This window comes from Musa acuminata, chromosome BXJ3-11 (assembly GCF_036884655.1).
Source record: "Musa acuminata AAA Group cultivar baxijiao chromosome BXJ3-11, Cavendish_Baxijiao_AAA, whole genome shotgun sequence".
Lineage (NCBI taxonomy): Eukaryota > Viridiplantae > Streptophyta > Magnoliopsida > Zingiberales > Musaceae > Musa > Musa acuminata.
Genome location: NC_088359.1, coordinates 2,592,833 through 2,611,871, shown reverse-complemented (window position 1 = coordinate 2,611,871; position 19,039 = coordinate 2,592,833). Strand labels below are relative to the sequence as shown.

General features: G+C 35.0%; 1 protein-coding gene across 2 annotated transcripts in view; it reads right to left on the bottom strand.

Annotated features, from left to right (window-relative positions):
- Nucleotides 1–19,039, bottom strand: part of LOC103970324 (kinesin-like protein KIN-7K, chloroplastic) — a 42,975-nt gene that overhangs the window by 3,144 nt on the left and 20,792 nt on the right. For both annotated transcript variants that reach the window (XM_009384056.3, XM_065174698.1), the window contains exons 9-22: nt 14,082–14,149; nt 12,852–12,908; nt 12,664–12,768; nt 11,217–11,321; nt 10,892–10,999; nt 10,673–10,804; nt 10,328–10,510; nt 7,780–7,962; nt 6,842–6,982; nt 4,214–4,333; nt 4,082–4,132; nt 3,875–3,922; nt 3,592–3,726; nt 1,529–2,287 (exon numbers count right to left, since the gene is read on the bottom strand). In XM_009384056.3, coding sequence (XP_009382331.2) covers nt 1,529–2,287; nt 3,592–3,726; nt 3,875–3,922; nt 4,082–4,132; nt 4,214–4,333; nt 6,842–6,982; nt 7,780–7,962; nt 10,328–10,510; nt 10,673–10,804; nt 10,892–10,999; nt 11,217–11,321; nt 12,664–12,768; nt 12,852–12,908; nt 14,082–14,149 — 2,195 coding nt within the window. The remainder of the gene's footprint in view (nt 1–1,528; nt 2,288–3,591; nt 3,727–3,874; nt 3,923–4,081; nt 4,133–4,213; nt 4,334–6,841; nt 6,983–7,779; nt 7,963–10,327; nt 10,511–10,672; nt 10,805–10,891; nt 11,000–11,216; nt 11,322–12,663; nt 12,769–12,851; nt 12,909–14,081; nt 14,150–19,039) is intronic.

The following is a 19,039-nucleotide window of genomic DNA, read 5'->3' as shown; positions in this document are numbered from 1 at the left end:
TGACGTAGACACAAAGCAAAGCTCATCATATTCACAGCCATCGTATCATGGAGAATCTTATGACCAACAAGAGTACGGTGATAATTGGTCATACTTCTCCGAGCAACAGTATGATGATCGATCTTATGATACAAAATAACATATCAGTGATGAAAGTAGAAGTTCTGACATTCTCTATGCTCCGCACCAATACATATCATAATCGTACTTACCTCAAGAGCAGTCTCGGACATGTGTGATTCACAACGATCAGACATACGGTGTATCAGTAATTTTAGGATTGAATCCAACAAACATATTAAATTTATATATAGATACATAGGATCGAGGACCTCGATTCATTGCCCATGGAGTCTCGTCGCTCTTTTTGGTGATAGAACCAAGTATATTCATCGATCGATTACTTGATTCATTTGAATCTTAAAGTTTAAATTATTAAAAAAAATCTAACAATTCAAATCATTTCTTTATAGATAATTCAATATTGATAGAAGGACGATCCGAAACATACCACAAAGTTACTCAAAGCTCGAAAAAGATGTGTCACTATTCTTTCCTAATTTAGATTATTTTCTCAAAAATTATACAATTTATATTTATTTTCAACTTAAAAAACCTAATCTAACTTTTTTTTCTATTTTTAGATATTTTTGGAGCTATTTTCAATGTTTTTTTGGCACACCATCGACACACCCTAGCATATCGTTGGTACACTTTGGTACATACCGTACCGATCATTGGTCGGTATACCAATATAGACTGAAATTGCAAACCTTGCAATAAAACAACTCCAAAAAATACATAATTCTCATAAACTTACCAGCCTATTAGTTCGCTATCTATGTGCCATTGAATAACCTAAAAGGGCATACTAGATCCAAAAGCCCATCCAACTTACCTATAGTAACTCTATATTTTCACTAATTTGATCTAAATAGAATTTCCATTATTGAACCATCAAAACAATTATGTCAATTAAGTACAAAATAACACTTTGGTACCAAAATGGTACCAACTTGAACAATTACTGTCGGATTGACTAGTGGTGATTATATTTTGTTGTAATGATTCAGCAAACTAAATATTGAGGTATGCTCTATCCTTGACCTGTACTGATTGGACAAACCTTGGAGATGATAATGACACTAACAATGATGTGACTGAATGTAAAATGTACTGGTTTCGAACCAAATATGATAAAATCTAACCCAACCTTGTAAATTTGAATGCTTGCTCTACCAGAGGAAATGAAAACAAGGCAAATTATTTCTTGAAGCATATGTAAGCACTACTAAGATTAGATAAGTACATTAGGCAAGCTGATATAGTTGCATTACCACTAAATAAAAGCATAACATTATCAAAATATGCAGTCCAGAGAAACCATACAGAACAACAAATAGAAATGTTAATTATCCAACATGTAGCAGTAGCATCATGCACCTGAGGATGTCGGTCCTTAACGGTAAGGTACAAATAGAAGAACAATTTTACATCTAGAAATAAATATGTGAGCTCTGAAACATACCTTCAAACGAACAAGCAAAGGTTCCAATTCTTGATTTTGATTCGATTGTTCATTATTTGGCTTTACAAAACTATCCGTTGTTTGTCTTCTTTGATGAAGAGAACAATTGTGTTTATCATTGCTCAATTTGAGGTCATCCATAAGATCAACAGGATTGGTAGATCTTTGATCAGAATTCAACCCCAAGGATCCAAAAGCACCTTTTTTCAACTTGGCAACAAGCACCCACATGCCAGCCAAGTCATTTTCCAATGACATTTCTCGCTTCTTTCCATCTTCAAGTTTTCTCTTGTATTCTTCCTCCAGATGCTCTTTTTCAGCTAAAGCAGTTTCTAAAGCAGCTTCCTTTTGTTTCCTGGCCTGCAATTCCATCCTTATGCCATCTAGATCAAGATTCCAGTTTTCCACATCATTAAATACTGTGTTTCCAAAATCACCACTTCTACTAGGAGGCCGACTTCTTCTTCCTAGTTTGATCCCATCTATCTTGTTTTCAGGAAACCTACGTATGGTACCATTAGCAGTTTTTGAATGGCCAGATAAATCTTGAGCAGCCAATAACTCTTTAGCTTGTCTTGCATTTTGTAATGAAAGTTTTGTCACTTCCTCGGCCAAATTCTTGAGTTCAACAGCAGCAGCAGATGCCAACTCTTTTGCATAAGATGCTTCTTCAGCTAATTTTTTATTCTGGGAAAGCAAGCTATGGTTCTCCTCAATCATTCGAAGATGTTCAAGATTTAGTTTCTCATTCTCAGCCTCCTGTCAAAATAACAAATTCATGTAATTTACCTCAAAACCATCAAACTTATGCAGACTGAATATGATGATTGAAAGTGAAAAAGAAAAGGCACAAGAAAGATTGGTATTATCACACAATGACAAAGAAAAGTATTCCATGTTTCAGCATCTCGCATAACAAGCTTAAAATTGAAAAGAGCATATCAATGTTGTTTCTGCGCTTCAGTATCTCACATAACATGCTTAGAATTGAAAAGACCAGATCAATGTGCATGCGTAAACGCATGAGCAAAACTTCACACAGTTTCAGCAATATTATCACAGGAATGTACATACTTTTGGTCAGATCAAAGACCACTAAGCACAATGACAGCCATTTATAATTTAGGTTTAAAAAAAAACAAAGCAATCAAGACATTTAGTTTATAGTGAATCATAATAAGCGACACCAAAAAACACAATGTTTAAAACAAGAATAGACGCTTATCTGCTCCATATGGTCCAAGTGCCTGCAGCTAATTCCGTACTACAGTCAAAAATAACGTAAGCTAGTCCATCCTTCTGACCAAGGACTTCAATTTCACCCAGAACGGTTCATTACAAACGGTATTTACTGGTTCATGTGTCAACATGGACACGAACCACCCATTTTGGGCGGTCAAGTGCATTTTTTTAAGCAAAAAGTGTCTTTCTTTTTCGTTTTTTCTTTAAAGGCTGCAGCAGGGCTTTTAGGGCTCGTGAGCGGCACCCACCCCACCATCAATTCGCCACCCTCACTGCTCCACTCTCCATCACCTGCCCATCATCGCTTGCCATGTTGGTCCATCTAATCTCCAGTACTCCTCTCCTCCCCCTTCTCTTGGTACCATGGTACATACTAGCATACTATGTGCTGGCACGTCACCACTTATCAGAACCATATGGGTCCAATCATGAACTAGTATAGGTCCAGGACCCAAGATGACATTCCTTGCTCCTGGCATATTAAGTTTGCAAGATGAATAACCTATCTGTGATACAAAAAGCATCTAACAAAGTTATTTTAAGCTTATGAAGCAGGTAAGTCATTGGGACAAGAAAAACAGCAGACAAAATGATACAACTAAGCAGCCCATAAAGCATCTGATTTTTGTTAATAATAAGCCTTCCTACCCCAACCTCACACTTATATCGTAATGCACATGACTATTGTTGGTAATAGAAGAAAGTCATTCATATTTCAAATTAACTAAAAGAACTCAAAACAAGAAATAAAGGGTGGCATCATAAGCATATAAATCCAGTTCAACGTAGAATAATAAAAGTTCTAGCAGATTTAAGATTACCTGAGATTGAAGTTTACTCTTCATATCACTGATTTCTTCTGTGACGAATTCTTCATGCAGTTGTTCAGACTTGAATGAATTCAGCTGTTGTTGTAGAAGAAGCACTTTATCTTCCAGATCCTTGATCTCAGAGCACTAAGAGAAATGAAAGTTCAATGAGGTTTTAGAATAAAAAATTAAAAAAAAAAAAGAGAGAGAAAAAAAGATGCCTGGAGTCATGAACTAGCACTTGTATGTCATCTGAAAAATATGCATACCAATCACACAAAAACTCAATACCAACCTTCTGTTGAAGCTGGTCTTGGAGGATACGGTTATCAGCTGATTTTAACTGCATTGATTATAACATAGTAGAATTATAGCAACAACAAATATATAAATATATGGCTACAGCTCAGCAGATTGAAATCATTATAAATTTGATTCTAATTAAAAATCATCTCTAAGTAAAATTGTCAAATGAACAGAAGTAAACAAGGAAAAAAGTCACCTCTAGCTCAAAACCCTTCTCGTTGCACTGAGTCATTAATCTCATTACAGTCTGTGAGTGAAAAAAATTGAAAGAGTCAATAGTAACAAGAGAAATAATTAGAAATAATGCTGCATATCAAAGATGTCATACCTGCTGCATATCAACCATTGAGGAATTTCCCTTGGAAGCTTCACTGTTCTCGATAATGCGTTGTTCCAACAACCTCATTCGTTTTTGTTTCTCATGGATTTCATGCTCCAATTTCTCGATCTACAGTAAATAGAGATGCCAATCAAAAGTTTAGTGAATCCTTGAAGGCACAGAGTAAAAGTAACTTTAGATCATCTGACGAATTTATAATTAATTATGCCAAGGCTGAAACTATTGACAAAATGAAAAACAAAAATAGTCATATAGAAGGGAAGATGAGGTTGTAGGAGACAAAAGATGAGGAAACAGAGTAAATTATCAGATCAGATGATTACATAGGAAGAACTGCTACTTCCAGTGAAGGAAAAAACAAACAAACAAACAAAAAAAACAAAATGATTGTTCTGATGTGAAAAGAGTGTAAAATGAAACCCAAGAGACAGGAATAGACAACATTAGCCAAGTAAGGGAGATCATAATTTTTTAATATTCTTAGCAAAGAAAACTAAATGGGAGATGAAAAATTAGAACCTAATTATTGGGAGACTTAGCAAAATGTCAAGATACCTAAACAAAACCTATGGCCCCCAATATTGAAATTCATGAGGATCAATTATCATTTTGCAAGTTTCTTAAACAATAACACACACACACATATGAAGATGGTAGTTCTGTAAGACCCATGACTTGATTGTTGAAGCACTAAGTCCAAGTCCATGATATTTGCTTCTTTATAATACAGCTAGAACCATGTGACGAATGGAAGTCAAAATAAATTGTTACAATAGTAACTAAGAAAAGCAACAAAATCGAAGCTAATAAATCCACAGATTTTACTAGCATGTATTTGATCATGTTAAACTATCTCCTGAACCTTTATACTTTCATGTTATTTTCAAAGGCAAAAATGATCAAATGAGATCCTGACATATAATCAATACCTGAAAGTTCCTATAACTAAAAGTTCCTTCTGTACAAACTAACTAAAAGCATGTGCTGGACAAACTCACAATAAATTGCTTCAGTAATAACCAAGAAGCATATCCAAATGCACAGATGGCATTAGCATAAAGCAATGAACCATCAACTATTTTTCAGGCAAGCCCGACCCTTAATTAATTAAGGAACCAAAAAGATTACAAATTTCTTCCATGTCCAGTTACATTAATGGTCAACTTCAACATGATACGCTTGACTCATAAAAGTGAGAAAAGCTATTATCATGACCATGAAACAGAGATGCTTCTACTACTTTGTTGTTTATTCGTTGCTGCTGTCATATTTTAACATTCTATCACATATAAAATAGAGAGAAAAGGATATGACAAGAATAAAGATGACAAAAATAAAATAAAAACCTTAACCTCTTGAGGAAATAAATATGCCATAAAAGTGAGAAAAGCTATTATCATGACCATGAAACAGAGATGTGTCTACTACTTTGTAACGAGAATAAAGAAGATGACAAAAATAAAATAAAAGCCTTAACCTCTTGAGGAAATAAATATGCCATAAAAGTGAGAAAAGTTATTATCATGACCATGAAACAGAGATGTGTCTACTACTTTGTTTTCTATTTGTTGCAGCTGTCATCTCTTAACATTCTATCACATATAAAATAGAGAGAAAAGGATATAACAAGAATAAAGTGGATGACAAGAATATAATAAAAACCTTAACCTCTTGAGGAAACAAATATGCCATAACTGAGAAGGAAGATGTCATACGATCACAATTATCTTAAATTCCACAGACACCATATCCAAATAATTTTTTCTTCATTTATTTTTGTATTACCCAACACTCTAGTCACATACTGACTAAAGAAGCATCAGAGCAGCAAACAGGATCCATTGCTATCTTCAAGATTCCAGGATAAATTTTAGAGTCCATTCTCCATAAAACATATATAATAGTTCAATTTTCCAAGGCTTTAAATACTGGGCTTTCCATCCGGTACAATATTGCTATCTTCAAGATTGCAGGATAAATTTTTGAGACCATAGAACATATATAATAGTTCAATTTTCCAAGGTTTTAAATACTGGGCATACCATCCAGTGCAATACAGTATTTACCAGTCCACTTACACTCAAACCAGATCAATTTTATCCAGTCTGGTTCGAACAGGAAAAGGATATTGATTTTTAACATTAATTTAAGTTTGAATGACTGAAACAGTTGCTACAAAGTTATTGTCTGATGATTAAAAGCTGTTTCCCTCATTTCCTCAGCCCTTTCCTCCTTTCCTCGGCATTGGCCAAAGCTCCAACTCTGCATCCTCCTCCTCCCTCTCCCCTCTTCTCTCCCTCTTTCTCTTGGTCAAGGGAGTACCAAACCATAATGAGTGTCACAATGGTCAACATCAGTACCAGACCAAGATTTTAAACCTTGCAATCTTGATAGATCTACTTGAAAGTGCATTCAACAACGTTTCAACATTTTCTTCAAATGCTACCGCTAAACCTCAAACCAATTTTTTACAACAGGTTCAAATAAATAAATAAGGACATTAGATCTTCATGTCCCAATGGCACACACAAGCACAACCAGTTTTTATGAAGTTTCAACAGTACAGCTTAATATTTTCTAGCCAAAATGACGAGCATTAAGGATGGTTAACATTACTTGAATCTTTGTGCCATCTGGATCATTTGCGGAGTGCTCCATCAATCGCTTTAGTGTACTTGTACCAAATGCAATTTCACCAGCAAGCATCTTTACTTGTTCGGCCAGGAGATCCATTTCATCCGACATCATGATCCTTGTCTGTAAATGTGAATGAGAGAAGTTGATCACAATCGAGAAATACAAAATTAAAAAGCAGTCAGGAATATTGTGCTTTTGGACATGCACAATTGTCTTTCGAGTAGGATGTTACATCCTAGCAACATTAATGGGGATAGAGACCTAGATATGAAAGGCATCTAATCATATCTCACAAAAGAAAAGAAAGCAGAAAGACTAACTTGCTTTTATTTTGTCATAACAACTTTTGTCATAACAGCCCTGCCTACACTAGATAAATTGTCACAGTTGAGGAAACTAATCAAGAGTCAGGTTGTTTTGTTTCCGTTGAGTATTATAAAATTATCTGCAGAATACTTGCAAAATACAGAAATCTAGTCACTTTGTTGGCCATTTAGCTGATTACATCAGTGAATTTATAGAAGTAACCATCTGATATCAAAACCAAAAATATTTGTTAACTTTGCCAGTTCAATGGAAAAAGAAATTGTCTCCTACACAGAAGAAGAGTTGTCATTAACTCCAATATAATAGAAGGGTCAAGCAAAAAAGAAACATAACACACCAACTAGCATAAATGATAAAACCACTAAGCAGAAACAAGATCATAAAATTATAGAAAACAAACAGATATACTAATTTAGTCCATAATATTCCTAGAATGGTGTAAGACTTTAAATTTCATTTGCTCAAAAAAAAAGGAAAGAGCCTACACAAAGATAGAGTTAAATTCCCAGCTAACTGCCAACAGAAACTCAAGGACCAATCAGTCAAGACCAGCAACAACTGACAACAACAACAACAGCAAATTTAATTACCTGCATTGGATCTGTGACTGAACTATTGACTGGCGAATGTTCTTCACTCAACTTGCTTGAATGTCTTCGACTTTTAACATCAGATAATGTATCAAATGAATCTGACAGAGAAGAAGTCATTGCATCATTCAGGGTGCTTTCACTTTCAAAATGTGGAGAACTCTGATGGAGTATATCCAGTTTCTGTGGAGAAAAAAATATGACCGATGTTATTACATTACATGTACAGAGAAATTTAAGTCACAAAGAAACACATAGCACTTTAAGTTATAAAGTTTTAGCTGCACGGAAAAGGACATCGTATATCCCCACATCAAATGCAGGAGATTAGAGGATAAGCACTAAATCAACTAAAACACTACTTACTAAAGCCACTAAAACACTTGGGTAACTGAGGTGAAAAAAATGTAGCAGATATAAAAGGATAAAAGATGATATATGGTATCCAGCATTTAAAACCCTTACAATGTAAATTGATAATACAAAATAATGTGAAGATATTACTGTATCTACAAATTTAGAAGACCAAACCAATATGTGCATGTAGCAAAAAGCCCAAAACTATTATTCAGAATCAGATGTCTGATATTTAACAGCTATACTAACAGCCATTAGGAAAATAACATAGATGGATCAGAAAACATGTTGTATAGTAAGCTATTGATGGGACATAAGGTTCCATACTGAAACACTCAACTAATTACACTACAAGACAAAATCAACCATAGATCACCTCGATGAACTTTGAGCTAAGTACATGGCTGGACAATTTCAATCTATCAAAATATTGTCAAATGCAGCTGTAGCTGCTTCATACATGATTTTCTTCTATTTTGATAGTATACATTTATTAGGCAAAGCATGGGGTATGTAATCTGCGAATCAAAGACTCAGTTTTGAGGATTAAAACACAAATATGGTGTATCAAGGTCCAAGATATTAAAATTCATTATGCACCATGGTTTTCTTGCTTATTTTCAGAAACATTCTACTTTTATTGATCAAGCAAATACAGTTCTGCCACAGCGGAACATTGCACACAAACAGAGATTTAATCCAACTCAGCTAAGCAACCTCATCCCTTACACAAGTTGCAGAATTTAGAAAATTATAGCGCCAACAGAGATTTAATCCAACTCAGCTAAGCAACCTCATCCCTTGCACAAGTTGCAGAATTTCAAAACCAACCACCTGCATTATTTGTCCAGATCCATTTCATAAATCTCTGGAACAAAACTAACATAAACTCCAAAACTGATACAGTGATACTAACAAAGATGTTCTTCTGCCAGTTTTTAGACTACCACAATAAATCTCAGTTTATAAAATTTTTAGTGTTATAACACAGTAAAAGCTTAACATGATAAAACCACAAACTCAACCAATTGAAGCAAAAATAGCATATTGAAAAGAAATATAATGGAAATTTATTACTGCAAGGCTTAACGTACGAACAAGTTGGGATCAACTAAATGGATCTTCTTCTGCCACTGACTTTTGTTTAGGGAAATAAATGAAAACTAGTAAAACTAAAAATAGCTAGTATTGGTGGAGAAGTCCAGAAATTTTTGTTTCATTATAACTGCATATTAAACTACGATAGAATATTTCTGAATTATGTCTTTAACCAAATAGAGTCATGACGATCACTGTGTTGAGCTAGAACAATTTAGAAGAAATAAGTGGACATAAGTTTTCAAAATGCTGTTGCCAAGTTAGAGATTTGGAGAAAGTAAACTGCAAAAAAAATTTAAACATGTTTCTCTTTTAGTGCCATGGAAAGAATTGAATTGGATTACAATGCCCAAGAAACATAACAATTTGGAGAAAAAAATAAGTTTTGTGTTCTCCTAAACACCTTCAGACACAAACATTACTCATCTAAAATTTAACTTCAGAGCATGAAGAACAGAGGGAAGAGAACTCAGAGAAAAGATGAGGAAAGGTACGACCTTACAAGCATAGACCCCATATTTGTTAATAAGTTCCGTACTAATTCTTTTGATGACTGCATCGATATCATATTATCAGTACATTTCACAACAGTCATAGTTTTAATGGCTTTTTCACATCACATGATACCAAAATGTTGGCTTTCAACCATATGGTCATCTTTGAGATAAGCAACATAAGTTTTCCTTTTACAAATGCCATTAGTATGCTTCAATTTCTCGTCCAACATGCCATGTGACATCAGTAAAATTCTTAGTTTTACCAAGATCCACTGAAATCCTAAGAATGTTACAGATCATCGTACGCTAGCATCTCCAGGTTATTCTATGACAGATATTGGTTTTCTTAAAAGAGCAAGTACAGATCATCCTACGCTAGCATCTCCAAAGGTTGGTATATTTATCAACGCGCTGGTCAAAAAAATAAAATCTTGGAATGGCAAGTATCACATTCAGTAATAAATTATTTTCAGCAATTAAAAGAGATTATGCATATCACGTCAATGCTAATTTCTTGAAGTATGGAGAATATTCAGAAACAAAAACAATAAGAGAATTACAACAATTGTATATTCAAATTCGAGCTAAGAACTTACATCATCCTCCCCTAAGGAAAGATGGCGCTGATGCCGAGGTAAATCAGTTAAACAACCAGGGATAGTGTTCTTGGTAGAAACAAGTATCAGCTTGGTCAGCCTCTGTATTCTACTCATCAAAGCAGCTTTGGCTTCCTCTTCCTCCTCTAAACGGGATTGCATCTTCACTTGACCTTCCTCAAGCTGCTTGCACGAAACGAGAACATGATTCCTTCTCATTAGTATTATTACCAAATTTGAGGTTCTGATGAGATCATTTTCATTCTACATGCCATTAAAAATCTGTTTCATGAATGATCTTAATGTACTTTTCAAGGCACCTGTAGCACATTTTCACATGTTTACCTGCTGGCGCAAGATCATGATTTCCTCCTGGCTAGCTCCACTTAGCATTCCTTTCTTTAGCTGCTCAAGTTCTTGCTTTAAGCTAGATATTTCTTTCTGATACTTTTTAATTAATGACTTTTCATCAATAATCTGGAACAACAGATTCAAATTGCTAATAAGCATCCCGATTTAAGAGTATCAGCATTTCCAACCAAAGAAAAAATAATGCATATCTACCCTGTTACGAGAAGCATAAATTTCAACTCGTTTTGCCCTACTTGCGAACTTTAATGTGTTATGAGTTTCCTCCATGCTACTAGATGCAGGTGTAACTGTACAAATGAGCTGCACAACACACAAAACTAATTAGATTTTTCATCGGTTTGGTAAACAACTATGCTTACATACAAAACTCAGAAATCCAACCACATAATTGCATGTAGGAAAGTGAAATATATAATAATAGTATATGTACAACAGATGATGGAAAACCAAGTCAAACATCTCAAAGCATAGCAGCATACTGAAAGATTATCATAAGGCATGGCTAGTCAAGACTCACCGATATAAGCCCATGGCCACTCAATGAAGACTGAAGAAGTCGAGTCAATTTGGAATCACGATAAGGAATATGAGAAGCTCTCCGCTCACTAAGCTTTCCAATAACCTTTTAAAAAGTAAGTGACAAGGTTAGCATTATAACTGGAGAATCAAATACTCACAAATAGATACAAACTACTAATGATACACCAAGACCAGATGCCCATATAACACATATAATGGAACCATATATCAAATACAATTTGCTGATAAATTTTAAACAATCTAAGGCAAAAGTTGGTTCTACTTCCAAAATTAAAATAATTTTCATGAGACCTGCATTTACAACGTGTATGCTAATATTGAGTTACAATTCGCAGGAAGGTGAAGTGGGGAGAAGAGTATAATAAAATCAACAAAAAAGCTACATTAAACTAATTTACTTCTCTCAGTACCATGTATAATGATAATCTAATCATTTTCATGCTAGAACCTTTACTTGTTATGCAGGTTCATTTGATCTGATGACATAAGTTGTCTGGAAAAAACAAGAATAATAGAAGCGAAAATAGTTGTAGATAGTTTTTCTTATTATTAACAAATAGCAAAAAATGTAAAGTTCAAAGTAATAAAAAAATGCATTATTATGATAAATATACAATAAAATAGTTTATTATTAGTGATAAACAGTATTAATAAATTTTAGTTAAAATAAAAAATAAATTATGACAACTATACAAAATCATATCATCAAATTAGTGTGATGAAATACATAAAACAGTAATCATATAATCAAAAATATTATATAAAACAAAATTACTAATATGACTAGTTACAAATTTTTAATAGGACCAAAATTTTGTATCTGAAAAATTCAATGTTGATCAAAATGGTAATAAGTTGAGGTGAAAATTTTGATGTCTCTGTTTTCATCATCCTAAAGCAACTACAATCAACATCAAACACAGAAACAATACTAGTTCTAAAACTTTATTTGTAAGATCATAATTTTCAAGTTATATTGCTTCTTGAAAATATTATGTCATATTTTCTGATTTATTTGTAGTGAATGTACGAGAGTCCAGCACCATAGAAACTTTAGACCTAGAAACAGCTATGTTCATGATTTCTGACAGGAGAATCTATCAAGTGCAAGTTATTAGAGATCAGCTCACTAGAAAAAAGGAAAAGAATAGTTAATGTAGTTAATGAAAATTTTAATACATATCATACAATTATTAGAGAATAGTTATGTCATATTTTATGATTTATTTGTAGTGAATGTATGAGAGTCCAGCACCAGAAAAATTTTAGACCTAGAAACTTCAGAGCTACGTTCATGATTTCCGACAGGAGAATCTATCAAGTGCAAGTTATTAGAGATCAGCTCACTAGAAAAAAGGAAAAGAATAGTTAATGTAGTTAATGAAAATTTTAATACATATCATTCAATAATATTAAGCACCTACTGTTCCAAGAGTTAAAAGGCTTTTGTTGATGTAAGATCCTTCCTTCCTTCTCAGACCAGTTGTCTCGGTTTTTGAACTCTCAGATCCGGCTAGATCAATAAGATTCTGAAGAAGAAGATCATGGGTGAAGCAAAGCAATAAAGTCAACCAAACATGATACAAGTTTAAAGCTTAGAACCGGAGCATACAAGTTGAGAATACATCACTCCATCATATTCATCACCATGAGCGCTGCTTTCAATCATCTGTGTAAGTGAACCATTTCCTCAAAGTAAATGAGAGATGACAAAGAACACAACTTTAGAAGAAGCAACATGGTAAAGAAGAGTCTAAAGCAAAATCTCATCATTGTGTAGCCAACATGATAAAGCCAATATTATGAACCTAAAAGAAAGGTTAAAACAATGATGCCTGTAAAAAAATAATAAATCACTTTCATAAAGCCAATCAGACAATGTGGCACTTTTTCCATCAAAAAATACAGAAATATTGAGCATTTTTACATACATGACAGGGCAAAGTTCTATAATAGAAGTAGAATAATTATTGACTTATTTGCAAACTGATTTGTACAAAATTATTGAAGAATCAAATAAAATTGGTTTTTTTTTATGTCCAGACTCCAGAGAATTGTATTTTCATCAAATGCAGTGGTATAAATGACAAACTTATATCTAGCAGTATACTTTTCAAGATAGCAGAGTTAAGGAAAAGACAATGTGGCACTTTTTCCATCAAAAAATACAGAAATATTGAGCATTTTTACATACATGACAGGGCAAAGTTCTATAATAGAAGTAGAATAATTATTGACTTATTTGCAAACTGATTTGTACAAAATTATTGAAGAATAAAAAAAAATTGGTTTTTTTTTATGTCCAGACTCCAGAGAATTGTATTTTCATCAAATGCAGTGGTATAAATGACAAACTTATATCTAGCAGTATACTTTTCAAGATAGCAGAGTTAAGGAAAAGATTATGTCAATTGCAAGCCTGGATTATTGCAGATCCATCCACATGAACGTGAAATGCAGGTTTGTTGTATTTAAGTAGAGAGATGAGAAAATTTAACGTGGTAATATTGGCATTGCTTGGTGCTTAGAGACAGAATTTAAAGATGTTCAAACAAATAATAGCTAGTTATGATGGCATAATCAAGATTTTTTACGATGGCATAATAGCTAGTTAAACCAAGATTGTCGTTTTGTCCACCCACTAAAATCACGACTTAATTTTTGAGCAAAGACAAATTTACTTGGCAAGCAAGTTATAACATTAAGAATGATAGCAGGAAAGATCTGTGCAACCTGATGAGCAAACATAAGCTAATAGAAATAGGATAATGGAAGTAATATTTGGACTATAGCAAAACTAAAAAATGGATATAGTACAATACTGACAGTTGTACCAACATACCAAGGTAAAAATTGTGTGACTTCTACTACTGAACAGGTTAAAATTGTTAGAACCAACATGACGATGTTCTGCGATTTAAACAAAATAATTACAATAATCAGTGATGACTATACAAACATTCAGAAACTAAATTCTTACAATTATTTTAACGTAGCTGATAACAAAAGCAACTGGTGAATATCTAAAAGCAAATATCCTGGAGAAAACAGTAATGTAGTGTATCACTGTACTGTGCAGCGATAAATCCTAATACGAAGGAACCGACATTAATAAGCATTTCTAGCTTGATCTGACCCTTGAAATACTTTCATAATCTTTCTTTCTTCTTGATAAAGTATCCCATGAGCAACCACTAATAATTTTCTTCCAAAAGAAAAAATCTTGACTGTGGATGCAACTTTTGGACAGCATAAGTCTTGGACAAAATCCACAGATCAGGAAACTTTATATCCATAAGCATTATATCATGGTCCAAACTCTGAAGAATACAGAACAGAAAATACTTGGGAAGGCTTGTACTTATAAGTTCAAAACACAAGACAGAGAACCCTAGAAACCCAATATTTATCAAGTTTATAATGCTTCAGTCACCGATGAAACCTCTGTGTTTGTTTCTATTGGCTGTAGTACAGTAGCACCACGAGAACATCTAATAAAGAAATAACATATAAAATAAATGGCTATAAGATAACCGCAAAAACACTAAAACTGGCTATAGATCTATCCAGAGTTCCAGACACCCTTAGTGATCCAAGTATTCCAGAAAGTCCTAATGGCAACCGTAATGGTGCAAATGCACCAAAGCATCCTGGAGATGGGCAAAATCGCTGGATATATATCTGTAAGCTCGGGGTGCAATGTTCACAACAATTATAGTACAGCCATAACAAATTTGTGCCTTTACTAGCAATGTGATAAAGAAGACACACATTCACATTTAGTATGGTTGAAAATAAAAAAAGGAAGTAATAGTATGCGAGTAACTGAAGCTTTAGACATCCACTGAGATAAGAAACCAAAAGGCAGTTCTATATCCAAAATTACTAGCACAATAGCAGACGTTTAAAAGCAACCAGTAAGATTGAAGTGCTGCACAAGATATTCACTTGATATTGATAAAAAAGTTGATTCACCATCATAGTCAGATCTCTCTTAAGCCCATTTAAAATGTAAAACCAGTTTTGTGGAATAGAATACTGAAAAATGGAAAGACATTGAGATATTTCTAATAACTAACAATTAACAGGGATGCAAGTTTCCTTGAAAGGAACTTATTATACCCTATGATATTGATGGTTCTTTTTGCTTATTCAACTTAAAAGTCAATTGATAAGTTGCTTATTCAACTTAAAAGACAACCAGAGTCTTACTTGAGCTCAACCCTGTAAGCTTTTAAAGTTCAATTTCTAAGTTCTGAGTTCCTAGTTTTAAGAATTAATTCTCTTTTGTGTTATACAAGTCTTCATCGCTTCCTTTCATGTCTTCATCGCTTCCTTATTTTTTTGTGTTATACAAGTCTTCATCGCTTCCTTTCATGTCTTCATCGCTTCCTTATTGGTATCAGAGCCTCTAGATTTACTATTTTAATTTAGATTTTTTTTCCAAATCATCTCGACATTTGTACTTAGTATGCTTCATAATACGATCTCTTGCTCTCTAAATCTGTGAGGAGCCCGAGGAAGGCAGCCAGGTCTGGGAACCAAAGTAAGACCTTTGACGCAAGCCCTCAGGATTAAGAAAGTAAGTAGATTTAAAACGATGCTCGCTTAGTACATGTCTGGACTTTGGGAAGAATCTATTCAAAAATGGTATCTAGATTCTCGAACTTCTCATCTTGATTACTTAAACTTAGCAGAAACCACAAATCCCTCAAGAAAAGAACTAGCCCACAATATCTCTGTCATATATGATAGGACTTGTCTATCGAGTCGAGTAAACCTTAGAAATTTCAAACTCTTACTCGAAGAAAACCAAAATCTTGAAAAAAGGATTAAGGACCTTGAATCATCAGTAAAAATCCTTTCTTCACTACTCATTGAAAACAAACCGTTAACCAAAACTGAGATACGGAAATTAGCACTTGAAATATCTAAGCAGCCAAAAATAATAGAAGAAGAAGCTTTAAGGTTATCCAAAAACCTGGACCAGAAGATCCAAAGGATTGAAATCCTGCTTTCAAAAATCGAAAAGCAAATCTTTGGATGAGCCATATATCCTCACGAAGTACCGAGTCATATAAAGAAGCACTAAAAGCTACTGAATCTATTGAACCCCCATCACTTGGTTTCCTTAAATCAAGTGACTTCCCAGGAGCTCTCAGTCACCAGGTAGCAGTTATCAAACAACATAACGTACAAATCCAGCTTCTGGTACAAATTGCTGAGGACATTAGAGGAATAAGAGCAGAATTACAGACACTAAGGGAACTACAGCAATCTAAGGCTGTGCAATCCCAGGTGGTTCCTGACGAACTAATCACCAAACTTACAAATCTCAGCCTAGGACCTTCAGAAAGGCCTAAGGAAACTAAAGGAAAAATTCTGGTATTCAAAGATCCCATAAAAATCTTCCGAGAAGCAAAAGGATGACTTCCAGAACTCAAACCCAGGAAGCATCTACATCCGCTCCTCTTGTAGAAGACCAAATCCGGAGCTACAGAAGAAATCAGAGGAGGATATTCAACGCCAGAAGGCGACTAGGACAGCTTATTTCCAGAAATTCAGACACAAATACACAAATTCTGGAACAACAAATAGACCCCCAGGCACAACTACAGCTATCCATGCGAGAAAGAGCTGCAATAGCACCTGCTGAGGTTTTATACCACTCAAGAAGAGATGACGTACACCATCGGGTCTACACACACAGATCAGAGGAAGCCATGCTGGTCACAAACAACCAAGAGGACAGAGCATTTATCCAAGAACAGAGCTTTGACCAGCTTATACGAAGTGGAATGAGGTACGTTCACCTCGGGATTCTACAAACAAGGATCCAAACACTCCACAGGCAAGAAGAAGGGACACTAGCTCTACTGGTGTTCAGAGACAATAGATGGGCCGATGATAGGTCCATCATTGCAACCATGGAGGTAGATTTGACCAGAGGAAGCCAGCTGGTCTATGTCGTACCAGACACAATGATGACGGTAGGAGACTTCTACCGCAACATACAGCTGTCTATATTGACCCGCGGATATGATACATGGCAAAATGGAAAAGCCAATTTGCTAATCACCAGGGGGATGGTAGGGCGACTTTCAAATACCCCGAATGTCGCCTTTGCCTATGAAATTTCAGGGGTGGTGGACTACCTGACGAGTCATGGCGTAAGGGCTTTACCAGGAAGAAGGTACTCCACAGCAGACATAAGAGGAAGGGATTGGACAATAAGACCTACTCAGGTGTCAATCCTCATGCAACCTGCTGAACTCAGGAGCAGGAATCTCATTGATGGAAGGATCTCCATCAGTTTTGAAAATTACAAGGCGACCTCAACATCAAACAGAATTAGCTACAACAACGCTGATGATGAAACTTTCAGTGATGAAGAGGAAATAAGAAGCCACATAATAGCTGTCAATATTCAGCTATCCGACAAAAGTGAAAATGATGCGGAAGAATTACAAGAAAATCTGAACAACTACTTCCAGAAGATCTACACTTCAAACGAGGACGTAGAAATGCCGTATCCCCAGAAACTTCAGAAGGAATTAATTGCGGCAGGACTAGAAGAAGATCTAGTCATGGAATACCCGCAACTGGCAAGATTATCACATCAGATATACTCATCATCTGCCATCTCAAATTACAGGCCACCCGAAGACTCAACAATGGGGCCAGTAAACTACCCCCCAGCAGTAAATATTGAGTCCACAAGACAGCAGCCTGAATATGAGGGAAGCTCGAGAAGACCCAGGTTCAAAACCAAAAGCTTTTCTGAAGCCTGGAACCTTCCCTCAGCATTTCAACAACAAGGAGCGATTTTCATAATCCCCACACAGTTGGGAATGTTTGATGAAGTATTTATGAGATGGGAATCCATAACAAAAAATTTAGTATCTTTACAAGGATTCACGGATACACTGGCAAAAATGGAGTTCATAGAAAACCTTCTCGGGGAGGCAGAAAAATTGGCATGGATCCAATGGAGGATGGCATACCCAGAGGAGTATCAATTACTCATAGCCAATGCGGATGGAACGGGAGGTACACAAAATATTCTTTCCCAATTAAGAACAATTTTTATATTAGAAGATCCGTTCCAGGGATCTACCACGGCTCAGGAGGAGGCCTACCGTGATCTTGAAAGGTTATCATGCACTAACCTTAAGTATATCATTCAGTTCTTAAATGATTATATGCGATTGGCATCCAAAACAGGAAGAATGTTTTTAGGACCTGAATTATCTGAAAAATTATGGTCCAAGATGCCAGGAGAATTGGGAAAAAGAATTAAAGGAGCATTTGAAGCCAAGTATAGAGGGAACACTATAGGAGTAATCCCAAGGATTTTATTTTCCTACAAATATCTGGAGGCAGAATGCAAAGATGCCGCCTTCAGACGAGCACTAAAGGACCTATCTTTCTGTAGTAAAATCCCTATCCCGGGATATTATAATAAACCAGAAAAGAAATACGGGGTGAGAAGATCAACCACGTACAAAGGAAAGCCCCATTCTTCCCATGCAAGAATTGAGAAAAGGAAGCATTTAGTGAGAAACAAGAAGTGCAAATGCTACCTTTGCGGCGAAGAAGGACACTTTGCAAGGGAATGCCCTAATGACAGGAAGAATATCAAGAGAGTAGCAATGTTTGAACAGCTGGACATCCCGGAAGACTATGAAATTCTATCTGTTCAAGAAGGGGAGAATCAAAGCGATGCTATATATTCAATATCAGAAGGTGAAGACATTGAGGATCTACAACATGGTATTCACTCCTTTACCCACAAAATCT